The 23,777-nt window shown below is 35.3% G+C and overlaps 1 protein-coding gene across 1 annotated transcript in view; it reads right to left on the reverse strand.

Annotated features, from left to right (window-relative positions):
- ATF2 (activating transcription factor 2) overlaps positions 1–23,777 on the reverse strand; it is an 84,172-nt gene that overhangs the window by 34,552 nt on the left and 25,843 nt on the right. Inside the window, 7 exon segments of the mRNA XM_087435411.1 lie at positions 818–932; positions 1,565–1,743; positions 6,023–6,151; positions 6,293–6,411; positions 9,426–9,522; positions 20,200–20,269; positions 21,765–21,839. Coding sequence (XP_087291537.1) covers positions 818–932; positions 1,565–1,743; positions 6,023–6,151; positions 6,293–6,411; positions 9,426–9,522; positions 20,200–20,269; positions 21,765–21,796 — 741 coding nt within the window. The 5' untranslated portion in view covers positions 21,797–21,839.

A 23,777-nucleotide genomic window follows, 5' to 3' on the forward strand; every position in this document is an offset into this window, starting at 1 on the left:
TTCCTCATAAAAAAACAAAAAAACCTTTTCTTTTGGATCTTACATCCTGATTTATCCTTCAAAAGTTGTCAATTTCATTGAGACACTTGCATTAGGAAAGTGGAGACCGTTCAGATTTTCACATGTTTGGGCCAGCAAGGAATTCTGTAAACCCGAGTTGACCATAAAAGTTCACAATGTTTATGAACAACTCCTACAATAACTGAAATATCATGGAGTTACCCGACAAGTATTCTAGTATAAATATCTTCTTAAAGAATAGAAATCTGTATTAATATTTGAATTCTACAAATCCAGTCAAATTGAAATGGGTTGAACAAGGAATAAAGTTAATATTAAAAATACAAGGAAAATAATTAAGATTTTTGGAGGATGGAAAAATGTTTTCTTTTTTTTTTTGTGGTGAGGAGATCAGCCTTGTGCTAACATCTGCCAATCCTCCTCTTTTTTGGCTGAGGAAGACTGGCCCTGGGCTAACATCTGTGCCCATCTTCCTGCACTTTATATGGGATGCCACCACAGCACGGCTTGCCAAGCAGTGCATCGGTGTGCGCCCGGGATCCAAACCGGCGAACCCCGGGCCATTGCAGCGGAGCGCGTGCACTTTAACAGCTTGTGCCACCGGGCCGGCCCCAGAAAAAATGTTTTCTATCCAATTATGTTTGCCTTGAATGCTCTATGCTAGCACTATAAATGTCAATGAGTATGTTGAATTCAGTTTCATAAACCAATCAAGCAGCCCCAAGTGTACTTTCTGACTACCAAGATCAGTTTTGCTATAAAGAAAAGATTTAAATAACCTCAATTTCAAACTTACTGGGACTGCAGCTGGAACATGCACATTAGAACTTGTAATTGATGCAGGAATAGCAACAGGCATGGTTTGTCCATTAGGCAGATGTAATAGAAGAGGGAATGGGCCTGGTACAGGACTAAGAAAAACAAAAGAAGGGAAATAAAATAAATCCGTATCAATCATCTCTAAAAGAGAAAAGAGTACTTTTATTCCTAGTATCATATTTAAAATAAATTTTCTAACCACTGCAAAGCAAATTGTAAAATTTAATTATTTTAATTGCATCCTAAATGCATAATGTATGTAGCAGTGTGAAAAAAACAGGGAAAAAATGGAAAAAGTTATGGATTTACTTAGGACAATCTCCAATATGTTAAATGAAAAAAACTGTTATCAAAAAGCTCTTGAGAGCTACCTATAAGAACTGAAAGAAATGTCATCTGATGGTGGAGTAATTTTCTTTTGTGTGAAATAGCATGAAAACAAGAGACCACCTTAAATTCACATTCTATCAATTGATTTGTTTTTAAAATTAAGTTTTACATATTTATTTTCTAACCTATTAGATATTTATATATATAAAAAAAGACTACCCAAGTACTTTTTCCAAAAATCAAAGCATGCAGAATATGATTAATACACACACACAAACACACACACACACAAAACAAAGGCCACTCTTTGAACAATTAAATGTCTTAGGAAAAATCATAACAAGAAAAACTTAACAATTCATACACGGTTCAATGATTGGCCCAAATCACTTACACAATTGGCCTGTTGGAGGACGGTGCCTGGGTGATTACAGTACTTGAGGTTGGTGAAGGTACTGCTTGCTGAATAATTACACTTGAGTCAGAACTCGTAAGCAGCACATTGGGAACCTGTAATGATGCTGGACGAACGATAGCTGATGTGGGCTGTGCAGTTTGTGCCAATGGTACTTCCTATTTAATAATGAGATAGAGAAAGTGTGGAATTTTAAAATGCAAGTCAATTCACGTACCTTAGTGAACAGAATATAACACACTTCTAAAAGCATCCACAAGATAATACATAAGAACCCCCCCCAAGTAAATTAATATCTAAAGTTATTTAAAAGATTTTCAAAGCAGCTGTAAAATTTCAAATGCAATGTTCATATTTTAATTTAAAAACATCTGAGTGATTTTTTTTTTAGTACAACTTGTTTTCCTATCAATCCAGAAATAAATTAGACTGGGCAACTTGGCTATAGATTCCATGAGAATTTTAGTAAAAAATATAATCCATTCTCATGGAATCACAGAACTTAAAATCCAAAAGGGATTGGCTAGTCCGACTCCATCATTATACTGTAAGAAGAGGAAAGAGGTCCAGGAAGACTGTATTATGGTTGATACAAATTCAATAATAGAAATGTTTAAAAAATTTTTAAAGCAATAGAAATGTCTGCTAATCTCAGGTAGCTACCCCTCCGTTACCAATAATTTCTCAGTATCAAAAGGCCAAGTAATGCTGATAACTTGAATGTAAAATAAATAATTATTGGAGTGAGATCTTTCCAAATTAAAGGAAAACATAGAATTTGTGAATTAGCCGTGACCTTACAGATGGTCTTTTCCCCAGTTTTACAGAATAGGAAACAAAGAGTGAAGGGCCTTAAACTCCTTAACTAGTTAGTATAAAAATTGGGTCTACTGCAAACTGGTGTAGCCACTATGGAAAACACTATGGAGAGTTCTCAAAAAATTAAAAATAGAAATACCATACCAGCCAGCTATCGCACTACTGGGTATTTATCCAAAGAACTTGAAATCAACAGTTCAAAGAGACTTATGCACCCCTATGTTCACTGCAGCATTATTCACAATAGCCAAGACGTGGAAGCAACCCAAGTGCTCACCAACTGATAAATGGATAAAGAAGAGGTGGTATATATATATATATATATATATATATATATATACACACATATATATACACACAATGGAATACTACTCAGCCATAAAAAAAGACAAAGCCCTCCCATTTGCAACAACATGGATGGACCTTGAGGGTATTATGCTAAGTGAAATAAGCCAGACAAAGACAAACACTGCATGATTTAACTCATATGTGGAAGATAAACAAATACATGGACAAAGAGAACAGATTAGTTGTTACCAGAGGGGAAGGGGGTAAAGGGGCATATATACATGGTGACTGACAAATAATGTACAACTGAAATTTCACAATGTTGTAAACTATTATAACCTCAATAAAACAATAAAAAAATTGGGTCTACTGTGTTCTTTGAATTGGCCTTTATGATGCCGCTTATTATCGAAATCTTATTAAGCTTATACAAAGGAAGAAAGATAAACTAGTATTATTAGAACTTCATTTGCTCAACAAGTTGGAGAAGTTGTAACATGCTCTCAAGAACTAGTGGGAAGAGATAATAAACAAGTAAAACAAGAAAATTTCAGATTGTAACGTGTTATGGAGTAATAGTACAACCTAATAAATCATGAAAGATTAACTGAGGGATGGTTGGAGTTGGCTACTTTAGACAGCATACTGAGTAAGATGAGCTTTTCTGCAAAAATGGCATTTGAAATGATACTGAAAGGATAAGGAGGAGAGCATTCCAGGGAAAAGGAAGCAATACCAAGAGTAATATCTCTGAGTCAGGAAAAAGCTTGGAATATTTGATGAACACACCAGAGAGTCGCATGAGGTGAGGTTTGATGGGTAGACAAGTCCAGATCAATGAGAGATTATGGATAGAGTGTGAGTTACCTTAAATGCAATGGCAAACTACAGAAGGATTTTAAGCAGAGAAGTGACATAATGTATTAAAAATAAAACCATCTAGGGGCCGGCCTGGTGGCGCAAGCAGTTAAGTGCGCGTGCTCTGCTGCGGTGGCCCGGGGTTTGCCGGTTCCGATCCCGGGCGTGCACCGATGCACTGCTTGGCAAGCCATGCTGTTGCGGCGTCCCATATAAAGTGGAGGAAGTTGGGCACGGATGTTAGCCCACGGCCAGTCTTCCTCAGCAGAGAAAGAGGAGGACTGGCAGATGTTAGCGCAGGGCTGATCTTCCTCATGAAAAAAAATAAATAAATAAAATAAAACCATCTATGAAAAATAGATTGGAGATGGAAGTATAAAGTCCCGTTAGAAGGTAACTATTGGGCCGGCCCTGTGGCTTGGCGGTTAAGTGCACGCGCTCTGCTGCTGGTGGCCCGGGTTTGGATCCTGGGCGCACACCGAAGCACCACCTCTCTGGCCATGCTGAGGCCGCGTCCCACGTACAGCAACTAGAAGGATGTGCAGCTATGACATACAACTATCTACTGGGGCTTTGGGGGAAAAAAATAAATTACAAAAAAAAAAATTATAAGAAGGTAACTGTTAATAATCCAAGTAAAAGATGATGATGGCTTGGACTAAAGTGGTGACACTGAAGACAGAGGAGGATAAATTAAGGATATATTCAGGACATAGGTCTGATAAGATTTGCTGTTGGCTTCAGTGTGAAGGAAAAGAAGGAATTAAGGTTTCTTGGCTTGAGCAACTAGATGGATGGAGAGAAAATTTACTGAGATAGGGAAAACTGTGGAAAGAATCAGGGGCTCTGATTTAGACACATTAAGTTTAAGATGTCTATTAGACATAGAAAAGGAAATGTCAAGATGAAGTTGGATATGAATATGGAAATCCAGGAAATATTTGGGTTGATATAAATTTGAGAGTCATCCGTATGTAGATGGGTTCTAAAGTTACGGGCCTGGATGAGATCTTCTAAGAAGAAAATCGAGAAAAAGAAGAGAAAGGGGCCCAGAACTGACTTTTTACAACTTGGCATCACTATGCCCTGCCCATGGGGAACTAACGACTAAGGAATGCAGGAAGAAGGAATGCCTCTCAAACGGGCTAAAGTAGCAATGAACAGGGAAAAATTATTGACTATGAAGGGATCGAAATGCTCTGTAAGAAAAAAGATATGTATGTCAAAGATTTAACAGCATTTCTAATAACTGTGATAATGTGGAAACAACCTTAATGTCCAACAAGAACAGGATAATTAAATATATTAAGATAATGATAAAATAAAGTGCAACCATTAAAAATTATGATTTTGGAAAATTTTTAGTGACATAGAAAAAGGTTCATTAAGGCTGAATGTCTAAAGCATGTCAAAAAAGGATCTTTGTATTTTTCTGTGTATCCTTCTATCTTTCTGTGTAACTATTCACTTATATATACTTGTATGTATAAATGCGTGCACCTATCTAGGAAAAATGTTTCAAAATATTAGTAATTCTTATCACTCAATTATGGGCTAACAAGTGATTTTGGTTTTCTTCCTTGTATTTTTGTATTCTTAAAGTTTTCATAGTAAGAACGCACTTTTATAATCAGGAAATGAAAAAAAAACCCCACAAAACACATGCCTAGGTAAAAAGCTACTTCTTCTGCCTTACTTCTAGCTCCTCTGCCATGGCAGAAGTCCATTAATTAGGTTATGGTTTTAGAATAACATATTCTACAAAAGAACATTACCACTGCCTCTTTGTATGTCCCATTATCTCTTTATTATGCCCCACATGGTGCCCCCAAATAAATGTGTTCATTATATGTTCTTATGAATGAAAAGTGATCAAGAAGTACCCCTAATAATGGTTATTCAACCCACACTATAGCCCAGGTAGTCTCAGGTTACCAGGGTATTCAAGATCCAGGAATGAGGCCCAAAACCACACACAAAAGGCCTGTACTAATACAGTATCATCATCTTACTCTGCTGCTACCAAAGATCGATTGCTGAGAATGAGTAATTATTCCTTTAACCCTTTAAAAGCCTAAATAAATCATCTTTGTTCAAACAATTTTTAGTTGTAAAAATTCTTAATTACGCTGTCACTGTATAAAAGCAGTTAAAAATAAAATACCAAAACTCAGACAAATTAAGTTAAATTTATATAGCATTTAAAGTAACTGTTTTATCTAAAATGACTGCTGTTCTCCTCTACAATTTTTCTGTAATAAAAAACTATCTATCTACAAAGGTGGAGTCTTCTTTCCCTGAAATTTCTGTGAGTATTCACAGACTTTCATACATAAGACTATTACCATCTGACACTGAATTGAGTACAATTTATTACATTAACATTTTACATAGATCAAATATTAAACTTTACTTGGGGTGCTGATTTTTTCCACCTAGTTTGTGTTTCTACCATAAATATAAATTTCTAACCTTTTCATCACTGGTGGTAGACTCTGGGTGAGGTAAAGGACTATCCTGGTGAGTTGTTTCTACAACAGAGGGCTCCTCAATTTTACTTCTTATGATGGGTGTTGCAAGAGGGGACAGATCTAGAGGCATCTAAAACGTGAATATTAAAGAAAATGTTAGGAGTTCAAAAACAGCCAATCAGTATGTCTAAAATAAGAAAGCACAAAGTGTAAACTATGATTATTGTTCTGTCAGAAGTACTCTTTTTTAATTTCATAGTTCACAACATACTTTTTTAATGTCGTCTTCTGAGGCTTTCTTGAATTCATTCTCAAATGGACTTGCCAACTCATTAAACAAACCCACTTCTTCACAGTTTTTCAAGAATCTTGTTGGTGTTGGGGTCTGATCTGAAATAAATGTCAAGAAGTAATCACACAGATTTAAATATCATATAGGACCCTAAAACATAGCTAGTAAATTAACAAACTAGCAGGACTGGTTCAGTCAGCTGTTAATTCTCTCTTTGGAAAGACCTCTTCCTTTAAAGCAAACAAAATTTGGTTAAGTTTTTGTTGCAGTTCAAGATATTTCCTCCAACTTTATGAATATAAAAGTATAACAGAAGTCCCTCTTGTTCCTTAGTCCATACCTTCTGTCTGAGTAGACTGACATAAGCATCCTCTACTCAGAGATCAACTATTATCATTATATAACACAATAAGAATTTTTAAAAATTTACGTAACTAAAAATTATGACTGTTTAAAATACATGCAATTTGGGGAAAACTAGGACAAGAGCATGTATATTTGCTCTAACTTGACCCTTCTACTAGTGTTTATAATCTATTCTGAAAGTAAGCTTAAGACAAAACAGAATCTTTAGTAGGTAGATCAAAATATTACAAAGAAGAAAAAGAAAGTTAAAACAAGAGCCCTAAACGCAAACACAAACCAAAACAAAACCCTCCTTATTACTATCCATTGAAGCTCATTTTCTATATTAATGCATTTCTCAAGCTTGATACGAGGGGCTATGTGAGTTCATATCTATGGAATGTTCTAACTTAATTTCTAAGCAGCAGAGGAATAGTCAACTCTATTTTCTCACAACTTGAAACATTTATAACAATACTTGAATATGTACTCAAGCTATGTGCATACATGTATTGGTTACAGAACAAATGCCAGTTAAGGTCCATGTTGAATGAAAAACAGCAAATTTATGAATTTTGCCTCTTCAATCTTATTATTTTCAAGGCTATTTATTTATATGGATCACAGAATTGGTAGCACATTCAAATTCTATTCACATTTTATATATTTTAGGGCATCAATTTTATATCAGGGATCTAGTCTAAGCTAAATAAAAGTATAAGGATGACTGCTAATTCAAGATAAAAGATTTATAAAATCTGTGAAATTAAAATTCATATATCTGTTAACTATTGTGTCCCCAAAATGGGCATTACTTACTGTTTTATCTTTGCGCCCGCACACATATACCCCAGTACTCATATCCTCACTATATATAAATATATTTAACCCTAAAATGACCGTAGGCCTATCTCAGACACTATTAGTATTACCAGAATAAGTGAAGGGACTTTATTGCGCCATCACTTTACCTACTAGTTAGTCTGCAACATACATACCTCTACCCTCAAAAAGACTTCCAAAATCATATTATAGTAAGGGCCCAGCATACAAATATCAGCTTAGGTCCATAGTGACTGAATTAGTAAACTGAATATAAATCTGACTCTTCTATTCATGCCCAAAGGGCTTGTCTATCTAAGTTCAACAGAAGGCTCCTAATTTGTGTTAAAGGGAGAGAAAAGTCTTAAAAATAAAATGCATATGCATAAATCACTTTTATCAGTAATTACTGGAATGATCAGGCTTGAGAAGAGAAGTCAATACAGGTACAGTCGTCTAAACATGCAGGTGGCAATGGCTATTGATCATCAAATATATATCACACACATCATGCATTATGTTTCTACAGTAATGCTCAACTATTCATCTCAACATATGTTAGTGAAAAGATGGTCAACTGCTGTGTTTGAATGTGTTCTATTTTTCTACTGTATTAAATGTAAACAGGAAGGTTAACTTTTAGAAACCAATCTCAAAACAATTTTGAGTTAAGAAGTTACAGAGAGAAATGCTGCTCTAAGGCAGTAAGTTTCAGAGAAGCAAAGACCCTCATGCCCAAGAGAGCGAACCTTCCAGGTTGTTGTTGTTATTTTGCTTGTTTGACTGTTTTTTTCAGTTCTAGCTCTTAATATCAGATGTACAATATTCTAAAGAAATGTATACCTCACTCTGCCTCCTTATACTTATGGAACTGAAAATATGTTAAAAGTTCCCCTACATTTTTCCTAAATAAATTATTTTCAATACATTACCAACTTTTTGCTACCTCAAATTTTTTCATTACAAAAATTTTGACACTAAAAGTACAGGAAGAACCATCTACTATTATTAGCTTCATTATCTCTCCAAATTATTGCATATGACAATTTGATCTCTATGTTGGGTAGTAATTTAAAAGTATTAATAATATTCAGTATTCAGGTATAATTCCAGGCTAACAAATAGTATAACTTAAGCTTTACAAGAGAAAAGAAGAATTTAGGGTTAATTTGAATATTTATGATATGTGAATCTGTGGTTATGACACAAAAGGGTCTGAAATTTATAGAAATATACTAAATTTTATATAAAACTTTTTCTTATCACAATACTTATAAAATATACAAAATGCAGTGAAATTACATATATTATGTGTGTATATATATTTACATACCAAAAAAGGGGCAGCTAATACAGCATGCAAGGACAATAAACCAATGCATGAAGTGAGTTTCTCTTTTCATATATTGTAACAGATAATCATCTGCTTAAGTAACACTGTATGTTCATAAGATCAAAAACATCCTCTTTATTGAGAGTATTTTACCAAAATAGATGTTTAGTCCAAAAAGAAATATAAACAAAATCCCACTGAACAAGTCTGCTAATTGCTCTTTCTCCAACAGGAAGAGCTTGATCATTTTCTATCTTCACACAACATTGTAAACCAGGTGTAAAGTGCTAAAAGAAACATGGACTAAACATCACATTAGTTCAATTATCAGTTAAATGAAAGCTTTGGAGATGGTATGAATGCTCCCAGGATTCTAATTAACTTCCAGAAAATTAACATTAAAATCTACATTTGAAAACTACACAAAAAAGTGAAATGAATGGTCAGAAGGAAACATGAAAATGTAATGGGTAAAATACATGTTGCCAACATTTATTGTAAATGAAGTCATTGGAATATCACCAGACTATATTATTTACAGAGAATACACAAAAATTGTGCACATTCCAGGTGAAATATGTATATAAGCTATTAATAAAAGCATATACTAACCAGCCACAATGACACTGTCATTACGTGCTGGACCAAATTTCAGTGTCATCTCATGTTTATGTTTATGGACAGCCAAATGATCCTCGTTGGTAAAACGCTGTGGCAAAAAGTTTTAAAATATAGTTAAGATTTTCACTTTGATCAAATAAGTAAAATGATAAGGAAATTCATTTCCACAACATGTAAAACCACCATTAACAATGAAATAGCAGTTTGTTAACTATAAAAGAATCTATTGTTAGTATAGATTAACATACTAGATTTCAAATAATCATAGAGAAACCCATTACTCAAGAATAAACAATACTGATATATTACTAGGTCAAATAACTCATTTGAGAGCATTTAAAAACAAAACCTGAGGCAAAGAAACTTTATATAAAATTCATTTGGATACTAAAAATAGACCACTATTAATTTTTTGCCATATCATAGTAGAAATATATACTCTATGGTATAATGACTTTTGACGAAAGTACTGTATTTATATAGACTTCAGGTTACTTACCCACTTCTAAAATGAGAACTTTCTTATAAAAATATTAATGCTGGACAAATTAAGAAGTAAATCAGGGTCTTTATGTCACCACATAAAAAAAGAATGCCTCTGTTATAATCCAGTGAAGAAACAGCAACCAATACAATAACAAAGCAGTTCATTTTAAAGTAAAATTAAATTAACTTAAAGATTATTTTTCATCACTGTTTCATCATAGTTCTTACATAAAAAATGAAGCAAAATTATTTTTAAAGCTACAATTAATTTGGATAGGTCATGCATGCCAAAGGTGACCTTTATGATTACAACATAATAAACGCATTGTTTAAATATTTCCTGACTGTATCTGGACATCAACCTTTATGAAGGTGCTCCTTATTGAGCAACATTTACACTGAAAATAGGGAGCACTTACTTTTTGTTATTTCAAAGCAATAATTATCCCCTTATAAATGGGTATGTATTTTAAAATTATATATATTTGAACTTGGTTCCCCTAAATCATTAAAATAGATTCCTTCTCTTGTGGAAATATTACTTCTGGATAAATTAAGAAGTAAATTAGGGTCTTTATGCTACCACATAAAAAAGGAATACCTCTGTTATAATCCAGCAAAGAAACAGCAACCAATACAATAGCAAAGCAGTTAATTGTAAAATAATCCAGCTCTTCTCCAGTCAAGTGCTGTCTTCCTATTGCTTTATCATGATAAGAATCCCTCCCAAATTCGGAGGAATAAGTAGTCGTCATCCTTTGATAGACTGTTGAATAACAAAGCCCTTGGAGAATGAACTTATGTATAGAGTCTACTGGCATTATTTCATTGCTTTTTCCTTCACATTATGGTTTTAAATGTACATGTCTTACATGCCATGCTAAAAGTATCTTAAAGCAAGATTCACTTTACGTTCCAAAGAACCTGACAATGTGGCTTCTCCATGGAAGGCAATCATTACACATTTGGGAATAAACACCTTTTGGTAGAGGGTCTAGATTTAAAAACAGCAAAGTCAGCATAATTCCAGAACTTGGAAAGTTATCTTCTACGAATTTTATTCTACCTGTATCCTCTGTTTGGATTGGTTTGACCACAAATATCCAAATCAAAGAGCAACTACATATAGAATAAATAACATTATGTTTTATACAAAACATGTGAAAATGGCACCAAGATTGATCCGAAGTGAAAAGGAGAGCTAGAAGGACTCTAAAAACCATTTAAGATCATATGAATATTAAAAGGGGAAATGCAAAGAATTTCAATTTACAAAGTCTCATGTAGGATCTATAGATCAAATTTACCTAAATGGTATTTATAAAGGGATTGTTGATCATGTAATGATATTATTTATACACATGGATAAAATACACTGAAATTGGCACTCGATACAGGTGAGTTTAACCTTGGCTATCATCTGAGAAAATTTATTTACCTCTAACAAGAAACTTAAAAAGACAGTGACAAAATGCAACCTTGTTAAAAGGCAGTCACCAGGAGAAAAAAAAATATATATATATGAATAAATGAAATGCATTCTTTTTTCAACAAATACTTATAAAATACCTACTACATGCTAAGATAAAATTTTTGTAGAATCTATTTGAATTGCTTTCCCAGCCAAATTAAAGTTTATTCTAAAAATAAATTTTGTAGAAAAATTATGATACTGCTAGTAATAACAACATATCGTATTCATATAATTTCTTTCTTCCAGGCAATTGAGAGCACAACTCCAATGCAAAACGTTGTACATGTGCACGGTATTTTGTTAAACAAGACTTTGAACACACAGCTGAATAAACAATGAGAAAGGCAGTCCAGAAAGGTAGGTTAGGATAACCACCTCTGTTAAAAGTTTAAAAAAGAAGGGCAACCTGATAGATGGGAGGGAGGTGAATCAGTTGCTTCCACAATAAATTAATTTAAGCTCTGATAGCTGAAAAATCTATGTTTCCAAGGCTTGAACACTCTCACTAGAATTACTTCCTAAGACATCAGTTATTCTGCATTTAATATATGCATTCACATCCATGACATAGATTATTATTCCCATTTAACTGATAAAGTAGGCGAAACTAAGTTATAAAGACATCAGGCCAACAGCTCATTTTATTACTTCTTTCACTAGTTGAAGGAGTCTATTCAACATCAGGAAGTTACTGATTAACACACACACAAACACACTCACTCACACACACCCCTTCACTGAAACTTTATACTAAATAAAATAATCTTTATCTCCTTTGTAAAACAGCTTATAGTGTATAAACATTCAAACAATAAAGCAAAATGTACAAAGAACCTTAAAAATGTGTATACATTTTAAGCCAGTAATTCTATTTCTAAAAATATATTTTGAGGAATTAATTAGAGATGTACATAAAGGGTTATGTAGAAGGATATTCATCACAGTGTTGCTTATAATACTGGAATTAATTTAAAAGTTCATAATAAAGGAATGGGTAAATAAATTATGAGACCTGTTCTGGCAATACATAGCAGCTTAAACCCATGTGTTCAATTAACACACAAAATGCTCACGATACATATAATATCATCTGCATACAAACAGAATACAAAACTCTATGTGCAGTATAGTTCCAGTTATGTTTTAAAAACAAAAGAGGGAAGGATTTAGGAAATGTACCAAATGTTAACAGAAGTCCTCTCTGTATTTTATTTTGTCCTTTTAAACTTGTCAACATTTTCTGTGATGCTTTTTTAATTAAGAGGAAATAAAACTTTTATATACAAAGACCTGTATTCAAATATAACTTGAAGTCTGAACAGTCTATTTATGCATGTTTCACTATACACTAACACCAGACTAGGCCTGGGTTCAAATTTATCTCCAATACTTGCTGGTTCTGTGACTCAGAGGAATTCAGTAATACGTTTTAAGTTCAATTGCCCACCTGTAAAATGAGGCCAGTAGCATCCATTTCATAGGATTGTTGTGAGGATTAAATGACATAATCCATATAACCTTCTTAGCACAGTGATTGGCTAACTTAGAAAACGTTATTATCATTATAATTGCTTTTATTACTATGACAGCTATTATATGAACCTTTAATTCCTCAAATCCTTTTTGAAACAAGTTGGGGCACAGATAAATAATAGACATGGTATCCAACTGATAAATATTTGAAAGCTCTCTTTGGTGGTTCAGAGGTAATTTTGTGTGTGTGTGTATTTCTTGGGTAGAGGTTTTTGTTGTTATTGTTTTGAATAAACGTTTTAGTTTGGAAAACCCTTAAATTTACAGAAAAGTTGCAAAGATAGTACAGAGAGTTCCTACACACTCCTTTCTCAGTTTCAGTTCCCCAATGTTCTCATCTTACATTACTGTGGTACATTTATCAAAACTAAGAAACAAACATTGATACATTACTATTCACTAAACTCCACACTTCAGTAACTTTGTTTTAAACTTTAAAAGTACTACCCAGCTTAACCAGACTCAGGCTCCAAATGACTTTTTGCTAAGTTTCCAAATTCAGAATCATCTCTGAAAACTATGGTAAGGACTGCTTGCCTCAATATCTATTACTCTTTTTCCTTCAATAAAAGAACTTCTGAATTTTAGGTGAGCACTTGGGTGCCCAGAACAAAGACTACATTTTCTACCTTTCTCTGCAGTTAGGTGGCCATGTAATTGAGTTCTGGCCAAAAGGAATGAGTGAAAATTATTTGCATTACTTCCAGTTAATGCTCCTAAAATGGCAAGGGTGTCTGTGTTCTGCTCTGCTTCCCCTTCTCCCTCCCTTATTGCTAGAATGAGGACTTGATGGCAGGAGCTAGAATGGCCATCCTGGGCTAATAACACAAGTTGCATATTGAGGACAGCAGAGCCAGCCAGCCCTGGAACTCCTACTTCCGGGCTGTTACATAAAAACAAACTGTTCAATCTATTGTTAGGTTAAGTCTTTGTCTTAACCTGCATCCTAAGTAATACAAGGGGCAAAAAATCTGCCACTCCTAAGGCTATGTAAAACAATGGGCCATAGCCTCTAAAGGTAATTTCTTTTGTACAAAAGGATAAACAGAAATATAGTTTCTTTATGGCAACTATAGCAAAGGAAATATGTTTGTATGTCTAAGTTTTGATAAGCTTTCTTCTCTCTAGTCAAACCTTCCACACCTCTTCGCCCCTTTTCACTCTTAGTTACTATGGATAAACTGTCCACGGTCCTATCTAAGGCCGGTCCCTTCACTTGAGCACTGGATCCTATCCTCTCTTACCTATGTAAGGACCCCACTCCTGCAACAGTCCCTCTCTGAAGCGTCAAATATGCTGTGATAGTCCCACCCTAAAATGCAAAACAAATAAAAAAGCTCCATCTTTAATCTTCCTCCAGCAATAGTTTACTGTTCCCTTTAAGCTAAACTCCAAGAAAGAGGTGTCTTATAATGTCTCCACTTCTGGTTCTCCCCATTTACTCTTCAACCTACTCTAATCGCATTGTTGTCACTGCTGCTTCACTGAAGCTACTCTTAGCAAGGTGTCTAATAATCTCCATTATTTCTAAATCCAACGGTAAACACCAAATTCTCCCCTTATCCTATCAACTATATTACTACATTGTTCCCCCTACTTTGAAATGCTTTTTCTACTTGAATTCCAGGACACAATTTTCTCCCTTTTCTGCTGCTTCTCAGCCTCCTATGTTACATCTTCCCCCTCTTTCTGATTTTTAAACACTGGAGTGCCTTAAAGCTTAATTCTCACTCTTCTTTATCTACACTATCCAAATATAGAAGTAAAACTAAGCAATATGGGAATTACAGGTTATCAGACAAAATGTACTACAAATTTTAACAATGTAAAAGTAATAGAATAATTATCAGACATCAAGAGATGAGAAAGAAGAGGCAGGAGGAAGCATGAAGGTCAACTCCTTTCATAATAGGGAATTCTAACTTCTTAATATGTTTCATATTTTTTAATAATAGACAGGTCTTTTAGAAACAATCTCTATGATACACATACACACAGATATTTCTTATATTCAGCAATGTTTCTTTTTATTCTGTTGAATTTAAGTAAATTTAAATATAATGCTTTTTATTAAAAATGGCATTGTATTAGTAAGCAGTCAATCATAAGGCAACAGAAACCATTCTAACTATTTTTTGAGCAGAAAAGAAGAACGACAAGGAATTAGGGGCCTTTTTGAGCTGAGTTTCCAAGAATGAGTCCTAGAACAACATGGCAAAACTTGTCATTGTCCCAAGGCTGGCTCTAGAAACTTACTGTATTTGCTGTAATCCAGGGATTACAGAATCACGTTGCGTCTGTTCAATCCACTCCAGCAAAATGGATGACTTGAGTAATACCACTCTCTCTCCATTTAACTCAGTACCAAATCCAAGGAGTAAATGGGATTTACCAGAATGAGTAAATCTGGTTGGTGGAACCTAAAATCATATCCAGAATTCTGCTTGCAAAGGATTCTGAGAATTGTAGTTTTTAGCTTTCTTGAATTTACAGAAAAAGGTATACCAAATATTTCTTCAAAATATATGTCAAATCAGTCTATTTCGCTATATGTCCACTGTTACCACCAAGTCAAAGCCACCATTATCTTTCACCTGACAGCTGTCAGTCTCTACTCTTCCTGCTTCCACTCTTAGCTCAGCAATGGCTTTTCACTGCTCTGTGAATAAAACCCAAACACCACCTTATCTGTCTATAAAGCTCTACAGGGACTCTTTTTTCCTACCTTTCTGACCGCATCTCTTACCCTTACCCTCACTGATAACTATACGATCCAGCCACAATAGTTGTCTTTCTATCTGTAAACACACCAAACTCATTCTCTCCTTTATATTTGCTGTTTATGTTTGCTGTTCCTTCAGTTTGGAAAACTCTTCCCCCAAGGGTATGGTCCCACATTTTCATGTCTTTATTCAAATGTCACCTTATCAGAGAGGCATTCCCTAACCAATGTATCTAAAATAGCACCAACTCCAGTTAACTCCTATTTTTTACCCTGCTCAACACCATTAGACACCATGTAAATCAAGATCATAATGAGATACCACTACTGCCTCACCGGAATGATTAAAATTAAAAGACTATCCAAAACAATCTTGAAAAAAGAGAACTAAATTGGAGAACTTACCCTACCTGACTGGAAGTCTTACTGTAAAGCTAGAGTAATCAAGACAGTGTGGTACTGGCATAAAAGTTGAGAGATTGTTGAAAGGAATAGAATAGAAACAGACCTACACTTACAGTCATTTGATTTTCAATAAAGGAGCTGCAGCGGGCTGGCCCCGTGGCTTAGCGGTTAAGTGCCCTCGCTCCACTACTGGCAGCCCGGGTTCGGATCCCGGGTGTGCCCCAACGCGCTGCTTCTCCGGCCATGCTGAGGCCGCGTCCCACATACAGCAACTGGAAGGATGTGCAACTATGACACACAACTATCTACTGGGGCTTTGGGGAGAAAAGGCGGGGGGGAAGGGGGAGGATTGGCAATAGATGTTAGCTCAGAGCCGGTCTTCCTCAGCACAAAGAGGAGGATTAGCACGGATGTTAGCTCAGGGCTGTTCCTCCTCACAAAAAAATAAACAAATAAAAAATAAAGGAGGGGTCGGCCCCGTGGCTTGGTGGTTGGGTGCGCGCGCTCCGCTGCTGGCGGCCCGGGTTCGGATCCCGGGCGCGCACCGACGCACCGCTTCTCTGGCCATGCTGGGGCCGTGTTCCACATACAGCAACTGGAAGGATGTGCAACTATGACACACAACTATCTACTGGGGCTTTGGGGAGAAAAGGCGGGGGGGAAAGGGGAGGATTGGCAATAGATGTTAGCTCAGAGCCGGTCTTCCTCAGCACAAAGAGGAGGATTAGCACGGATGTTAGCTCAGGGCTGTTCCTCCTCACAAAAAAATAAATAAATAAAAAATAAAGGAGGGGTCGGCCCCGTGGCTTGGTGGTTGGGTGCACGCGCTCCGCTGCTGGCGGCCCGGGTTCGGATCCCGGGCGCGCACCGACGCACCGCTTCTCTGGCCATGCTGGGGCCGCGTTCCACATACAGCAACTGGAAGGATGTGCAACTATGACATACAACTGTCTGCTGGGGCTTTGGGGGAAAAATAAATAAAATTATTTAAAAAATAAATAAATAAAAAAAAAATAAAGGAGCTGAAGCAATTTAATGGAGAAAAAAAATCTTTTAAACAAATGATGCCAGAATACCTGAAAAACTATATGGGAAAAAAGTGAGATTCAACTCCTACCTCACACTATATACAAGAATTATTTCAAGATGGAACAGAGACCTAAATGAAAAACCAAGCTTTCAGAGAAAAATAAAAGGAGAATATCTTTGTGACTTAAGGGTGGGCAAAGGTTTCTTAGACAAGTCACAGAAAGCAAAACCACAGAAGACAAAAAAAATTAACACATTAGACTTCATTAAAATTAGAGACATCTGTTCATCAAAAGACATTATTATGAAAACTAAGATGCAAACAACAATCTGGGAGAAACTATTTGACAATGGACTGGTATCCAGGATATATCAAGAACTCATACAACTCAATAATTAAAAGACAGACAACTCAATTTTTAAAACAGGCAAAAGATTTGAAAAGATATTTCACAAAAGATAAGGTATACAAATGGCCAATAAGCACATGAAAAATTGCCCATCTTTTCATTAGTCATCAAAGAAATTCAAATTAAAACCACACTATAGGGGCCGGCCCCATGGCTTAGGGGTTAAGTGCGTGCACTCAGCTCCTGGCAGCCTGGGTCCAGATCCCGGGTGCGCACCGATACACCGCTTGTCCGGCCATACTGAGGCGGCGTCCCACATACAGCAACTAGAGGGATGTGCAACTATGACATACAACTATCTACTGGGGCTTTGGGGAGAAAAGGGAGAAAAAAAAAAAAAAGAAGGAGGATTGGCAATAGATGTTAGCTCAGGGCTGCTCTTCCTCAGCAAAAAGAGGAGGATTGGCATGGATGTTAGCTCAGGGCTGATGTTCCTCACAAAAAAAAACCCAAAAAAACACCACATTATGTATCAGTATACACAGCGAAAATGGCTGAAAATCAAAGACTGACAACATCAAATGTTGGCAAGGATACGGCACAAGACCTGTTATACACTGTTGGTGGGAATGTAAAGTGGTACTTCCATTTTGGAAAGCAGTTTGGCAATTTCCTGAAAAGTAAATGTATAAATATCATATGTTCCCATCATTATACTCCTAGGTATTTACTCAAGAGAAAAGAAAGCATGCATCCATACAAAGACTTGTACACAAATATTCACACCAGCTTTGTCTGTAATAACTAAAAATTGGAAATAAGCCAAATGTTTATAATTGTAGAATAATGAAATACCACTCCCACGAGGCCGGCCCAGTGGCGTAGTGGTTAAAGTTTGCGTGCTTTGCTTCGGCAGCCCAGGGTTCGCAGGTTTAGATCCTGGGCCCGGACCTATGCACCACTCATCAAGCCATGCTGTGGGGGCATCCCATATATAAAATAGAGGAAGACTGGCACAGATGTTAGCTCAGGGCCAATATTCCTCAGCAAAAAGAGGAAGATTGGCAAGGATGTTAGCTCATGGCCAATCTCCTGCACCAAAAAAAAAAAAAAAAAAAAAGAAAGAAATACTACTCCCTCAAGGAAAAGAAATTAACTAGTGATCATATAACATGGAGAAATTGTAAATTATGTGGAATGAAAGAAGTCAGACAAAAGTAACATACTATATATTCCATTTATATAAAATTCTAGAAAATGCAAACTAATCTATAGGGACAGAAGGCAGATCAGTGGTTAACAGGGGCGAGAGGGGCAAGATGGAGGGAAAACAAATGTGCATGAGGAAACTTTTGGGGCAACGAATATATTCGCTATCTTAATTGTGGTGATAGATTTCTGGGTATATATGTGTTAAAATGTATCAAATTGTACTCTATAAATTACGTGCAGTTTACTGTATATCAATTATACCTCAATTTAAAATATCAAATTTGTTAGCCCATGGCCAGTCTTTCTCAGCAAAAAGAGGAGGACTGGCATGGATGTTAGCTTAGGGTTGATCTTCCTCACAAAAAAATAAAAAATAAAAACTAAAAAATAAACTATCAAATAAAGAAAATAAGACCCAATGAAACACTTTAATGCTTATTTATGATTTATAGTTGTATATTTAAGTACTCTGTAATTTTACTACACATTAAATTTATTCTTTCAGGGCCGGCCCCGTGGCTTGGCGGTTAAGTGCGCGCACTGTGCTGCCGGCGGCCTGGGTTCGGATCCCGGGTGCGCACTGACGCACCGCTCCTCTGGCCATGCTGGGGCCGCGTCCCACATACAGCAAATAGAAGGATGTGCAGCTATGACAGACAACTATCTGCTGGGGCTTTGGGGGAAAAATAAATAAAAAATCTTTAAAAAAAAATAAATAAATAAATAAATAAATTTATTCTTTCATTCCTTAATGTCTAGTTATTTTAAGATTAGAATAACTATAATAGCAATGATTAATAATTTAATGGCCAGTAAAAAATGCTGAAATATTATTTTCTGAAAATGTTTCCACACATGCTTTCTATTAAAGATGTTACACTTAAGAACATTAATACATTAATGATACTCTCAGAGGTAAATATTAGTTAATTTCATAAGAGTTCAGCAAGTAAAATAATTTTCATACAAGATAATGTATATTTTATTTCCAATTAGGCAGTTTACAATGATTTTCAACCAATAATGGTCAAAGGAAAGAAATTTTTTTTAGTGAGGAAGATCAGCCCTGAGCTAACATCCATGCCAATCCTCCTCTTTTTGCTGAGGAAGACTGGCCCTGGGCTAACATCCATGCCCATCTTCCTCTACTTTATGTGGGATGCTACCACAGCATGTCCTGATAAGTCGTGTATTGGTGCACACCCGGGATCCGAACCTGGGCTGCCAGCAGAAGAGTGCACGCACTTAACCGCTACGCCATGGGGCCAGCCCCAAATGAAAATATTTCTAAACCCTGGATTTTGTCCAGGGTTTCCACCTTTCCATTCCAAGATTTTTTTTTTTTTCCATATTAGATTGTGTTTTTTAAAACTCAGATATGCTATTGAGGAAAAAGAAGAATTTCTTCCCCAAATTTTTCTGGGTTATTTTCATTCTAACTCCAAAATTGTACAAATCATTGTAAGAGTATCCTTTTAATGATAACATAAATTGTCATCAGTGTTTTTAATAAATGTGAATATACAAAATGATTTAAAGTAATTTATATATTACCTGGCCACATCCAGGGGCAGTGCATAGAAAGGGTTTGTCATCACTCATATTCCACAGGTCCTTGTATTGCCTATAACAAAACATTAAGAGATGGCTAAATGTTTTACAGTACAGATTTTTAAATAAAGAATAATTTAAAATGTAGTATTATTTGATTTTTACTAAGCTTATTACCTTTTCTATTTGAATGTGAAATAAAACACGTTTCCTGACATTTTAACCCTATCTTCCATCTTCTTATTATGAGTAGACAAAATATACATAACATGCAGATTTTACACTACAGAATAAAAGGGGTTAAGAACTCTGGTCTATCAGGCTCTTTCCTATTCAACGGTATAAGGGCAGAAAAAATGAAATAATTAGAAAATCACTACTTTGATCCCCAATGAAATAATGGATCTAGGTAACTAACATAAATGTCTGATAAAACCACTAGGAGAAAAGGTGATGGGAACTTGATAAGAGTTGCATCAGGCTGACAGCACCTGAACTCCCGGGTCAGTCTTAAATTAACATCACTGAAAGTGGGACAAAGAGACATTATGTGCCTCCTGATAAGATGCAACAAACAGAAAGCACATAAAGTATTCTTAGGGGGGAAAAAAGTCAAAGCTCAATCTAATCAAGCTTCTCTAGATCCAACTACAGGAAATACAGGAGATAGGAAAATATGTCACACACCAACACCAGAATGCAATCAGCCAAATTCTATAGGACAAAAGACCTGGTCTCTTCAACAAATAAGTGTCATGGGGAATAAAAGAGAGGAGGTAGGGGAACTGTTTTAGATCAAAAGAGGTTTAAAAAACATATTAACCAAACACAATATGGGGACCTTTTTGGATCCTGATTTGAACAAAATAACAACAAAAAGACATTTTTGAGTCAAGATTATTCTCCTACTTTTTGATTTAGGCTTTGAGTTCCCAATCATTCCTGCCATCAACTTGTAGGTTTTAATTTGTTTTGGCTTTCTTTCTAGAAATTATATACAACTGTATTTGACTCAACTAAAAATTCTGTAACATTATTCCTTTTCCAATATTAGTTTGTTAACCATTCAGAGCAACGTTTCCCAAAGCATTTTCAACAGGGATAACAATGGCTATTACAGAAAAAAGGTATGTGGCCAAACAAATTTAGAAACTGCCAGAGTACTTTTTATGTAGGACTTTTCAGAGCCTTTAACCTGTTCAAGTGAAATGACTGCAGAAGCAACCAGAAATATGGCATTTTTGCCACATCCATTTGTTATTTGAACCTTTTTTTCAAAGAACATCTCATCTCACAGAACATCAATGTTAATACTAGTAAGTATTATTTGGAACTCATTTTAGGGAAAATCAAAACCCTAAAATATGTTTATGTTTGTCATAGTCGAGTATATTTTGATGCTCTATTTGATAATTTAAAAACACAATATCAGCTAAACCACATACTAGATAAGTGTTTTCATATTTATGGAAAAAAACACTGAAATATTTATCTGGAAACAACCTATGAAAATTTTTATAATCAAAAATATGAAAAATGGCTAAAAATACCAAATATTGCATACATACCTGGCAGAATTCACATGTAACTTGAATTTCATAAGTTGACCAACTTATCACGTCCTCTTTTTCATGGCAAAGATACTGAAAAACAAAGTGGTTTCATACTGTTAAAAATGGTTTTGAAACATTTCTTGAAACACAGTAGAAAATAAAAACACTCAAATAATTACACTTTCAGTAACATTATTGTAATCCAAAAACCCTGTCATCATCAAGAATCTAATAGAGTACTGCTCCTGAAAAACAAATACCTATATAAATGCCTTAAACATAGGTATTAATATATCTATTAATTGTCCTCCATCACAAAGAAGGCAAAAGAGGAAGAAACATTTAATTCAGCCCATAGGCTATGGTTGAAGGGCAGCCACTAAAAGAGTAACTTATGAAGTCTAATGAGAAAGATGAGATTTAGTATTTCAAAATATCTATTCAGAAAGCTTTTAATGTTTTAAAATGTAGTCAATAGTGATCTGATTCTCTGCCTAATTCATTAAAATCTATTTGTCCCATAATGTAGTTGATCTATATAAGCAGCTCCCTCTTCCATAACTTTATAACTTAGTTATTTGCTATCAGCTTAAGGACAAGTACAACATACTGAAACTATCCAGGTCAGAGGCCCATTTTTATAACTCTGCTAATACTTCATCTTACACTCACTGAAACCCCATCTAGTGGTGAACGAAGTAACTATACGCTTATCCAAATAAGCCAATGGTGCACAGAGAAAAATTTTATTTTTCATAATTTTGCTTATAAATGTGGTGTCAAAAATGTCTCGCTCAGAAAAAATTGGATAATTGCTGTGGGGAAATGTGTAAACAACCACAGTTCTGAGTCCTGGAGTCAAGGGTGATCCAGTATAGGAGACAGGAAGAACAAAGTTTTTTCCTTGGCCCCAGGCAAAGAGGCCTTGCTTGTTATCTGGTAGGATTTCATTTTTCCATTCACATCTAACTTTACCATGCTGTCTGTGAGAAGAGGGAAAAGAACAATAGAATAATCCAAAGGAAACCTATAAAAGTTATGTTTCTGTCATCAGTAGAATGTGAGCTCAATGAGGGCGAGGATCTTATCTTGGGTTAACTACCTAAAACAGTGCCTAGCTCATAGTAGCATTTACTCATTAAATATTAAGGAATGAATAAATAACTGTATGATATGAACAAGTCAAGTAAGTTTAGTTCACTTGAACTCTAAATCAAAAAACTCTTCTAAAACTAGTAAGAAAATGCAGTTCATGTTGCTTAAAAAAATCAAAGCAATATTTTAACTCAGTTAAGTTCAAGAAACATTTAAACACCAAATATATGCCAAGACACAAAGATGAAAAAACAAGCAGTCCCTGTACTTGAGAAACTTTCAATCTAGCAGAAGAAAGAGGAATACAGATATATAATTTCAATTCTTTTGGTGAGAATAAGAGCTAAAATACTCTAAGAATATAGAGGTAGTGCAGAAACCAATCCAATAGTTCTAGAAATGCTTTCTGAGGGAGTTAACCCTTGGTACCCTTCTCTCTCATCTTTTCCACTCCCCCACCACTACAACTGTCCCCTTCCTCTACAAAAGGAGTTCCTTACCTATGCATCAGCCTATTTCCTAGCCAACCAACAAAAATTCCCATTCCTTATTACTGTTTTCTAATACCTAGCTGAGGTAGCTAGAATTATAACAGTTGAAGCACTCTGAGACATAAATGATGATAATCCCTCTGCAAGGCTTAAATGCTACCTCTTTGTTAATCTAACTGAATCTCAAGCCTCTAAATCCAGGTTTATCTCCCTTTTACAGCAAGATTGAAAATATGCTCACAGGGAAACCTGAAAAGGAGGCTTTGTTTAACTATAAATTGGGGAAGTCGATGACTGCAGACAGAGAACTGTTAATACACCACACCACTTTCCGGTGGAGAGATTTTCCAACCTATACTGGTAGGAAAATCACTCTCATGAAGAGTACATGGGAGGGTTCTAGACAAAATTTAAAAGAAGCCAGCTTCTTTGGTTTCTCTAA

The sequence above is a fragment of the Ceratotherium simum genome, chromosome 9 (assembly GCF_057802395.1).
Source record: "Ceratotherium simum simum isolate JZ-2026a chromosome 9, ASM5780239v1, whole genome shotgun sequence".
Taxonomy (NCBI): Eukaryota; Metazoa; Chordata; class Mammalia; order Perissodactyla; family Rhinocerotidae; genus Ceratotherium; species Ceratotherium simum.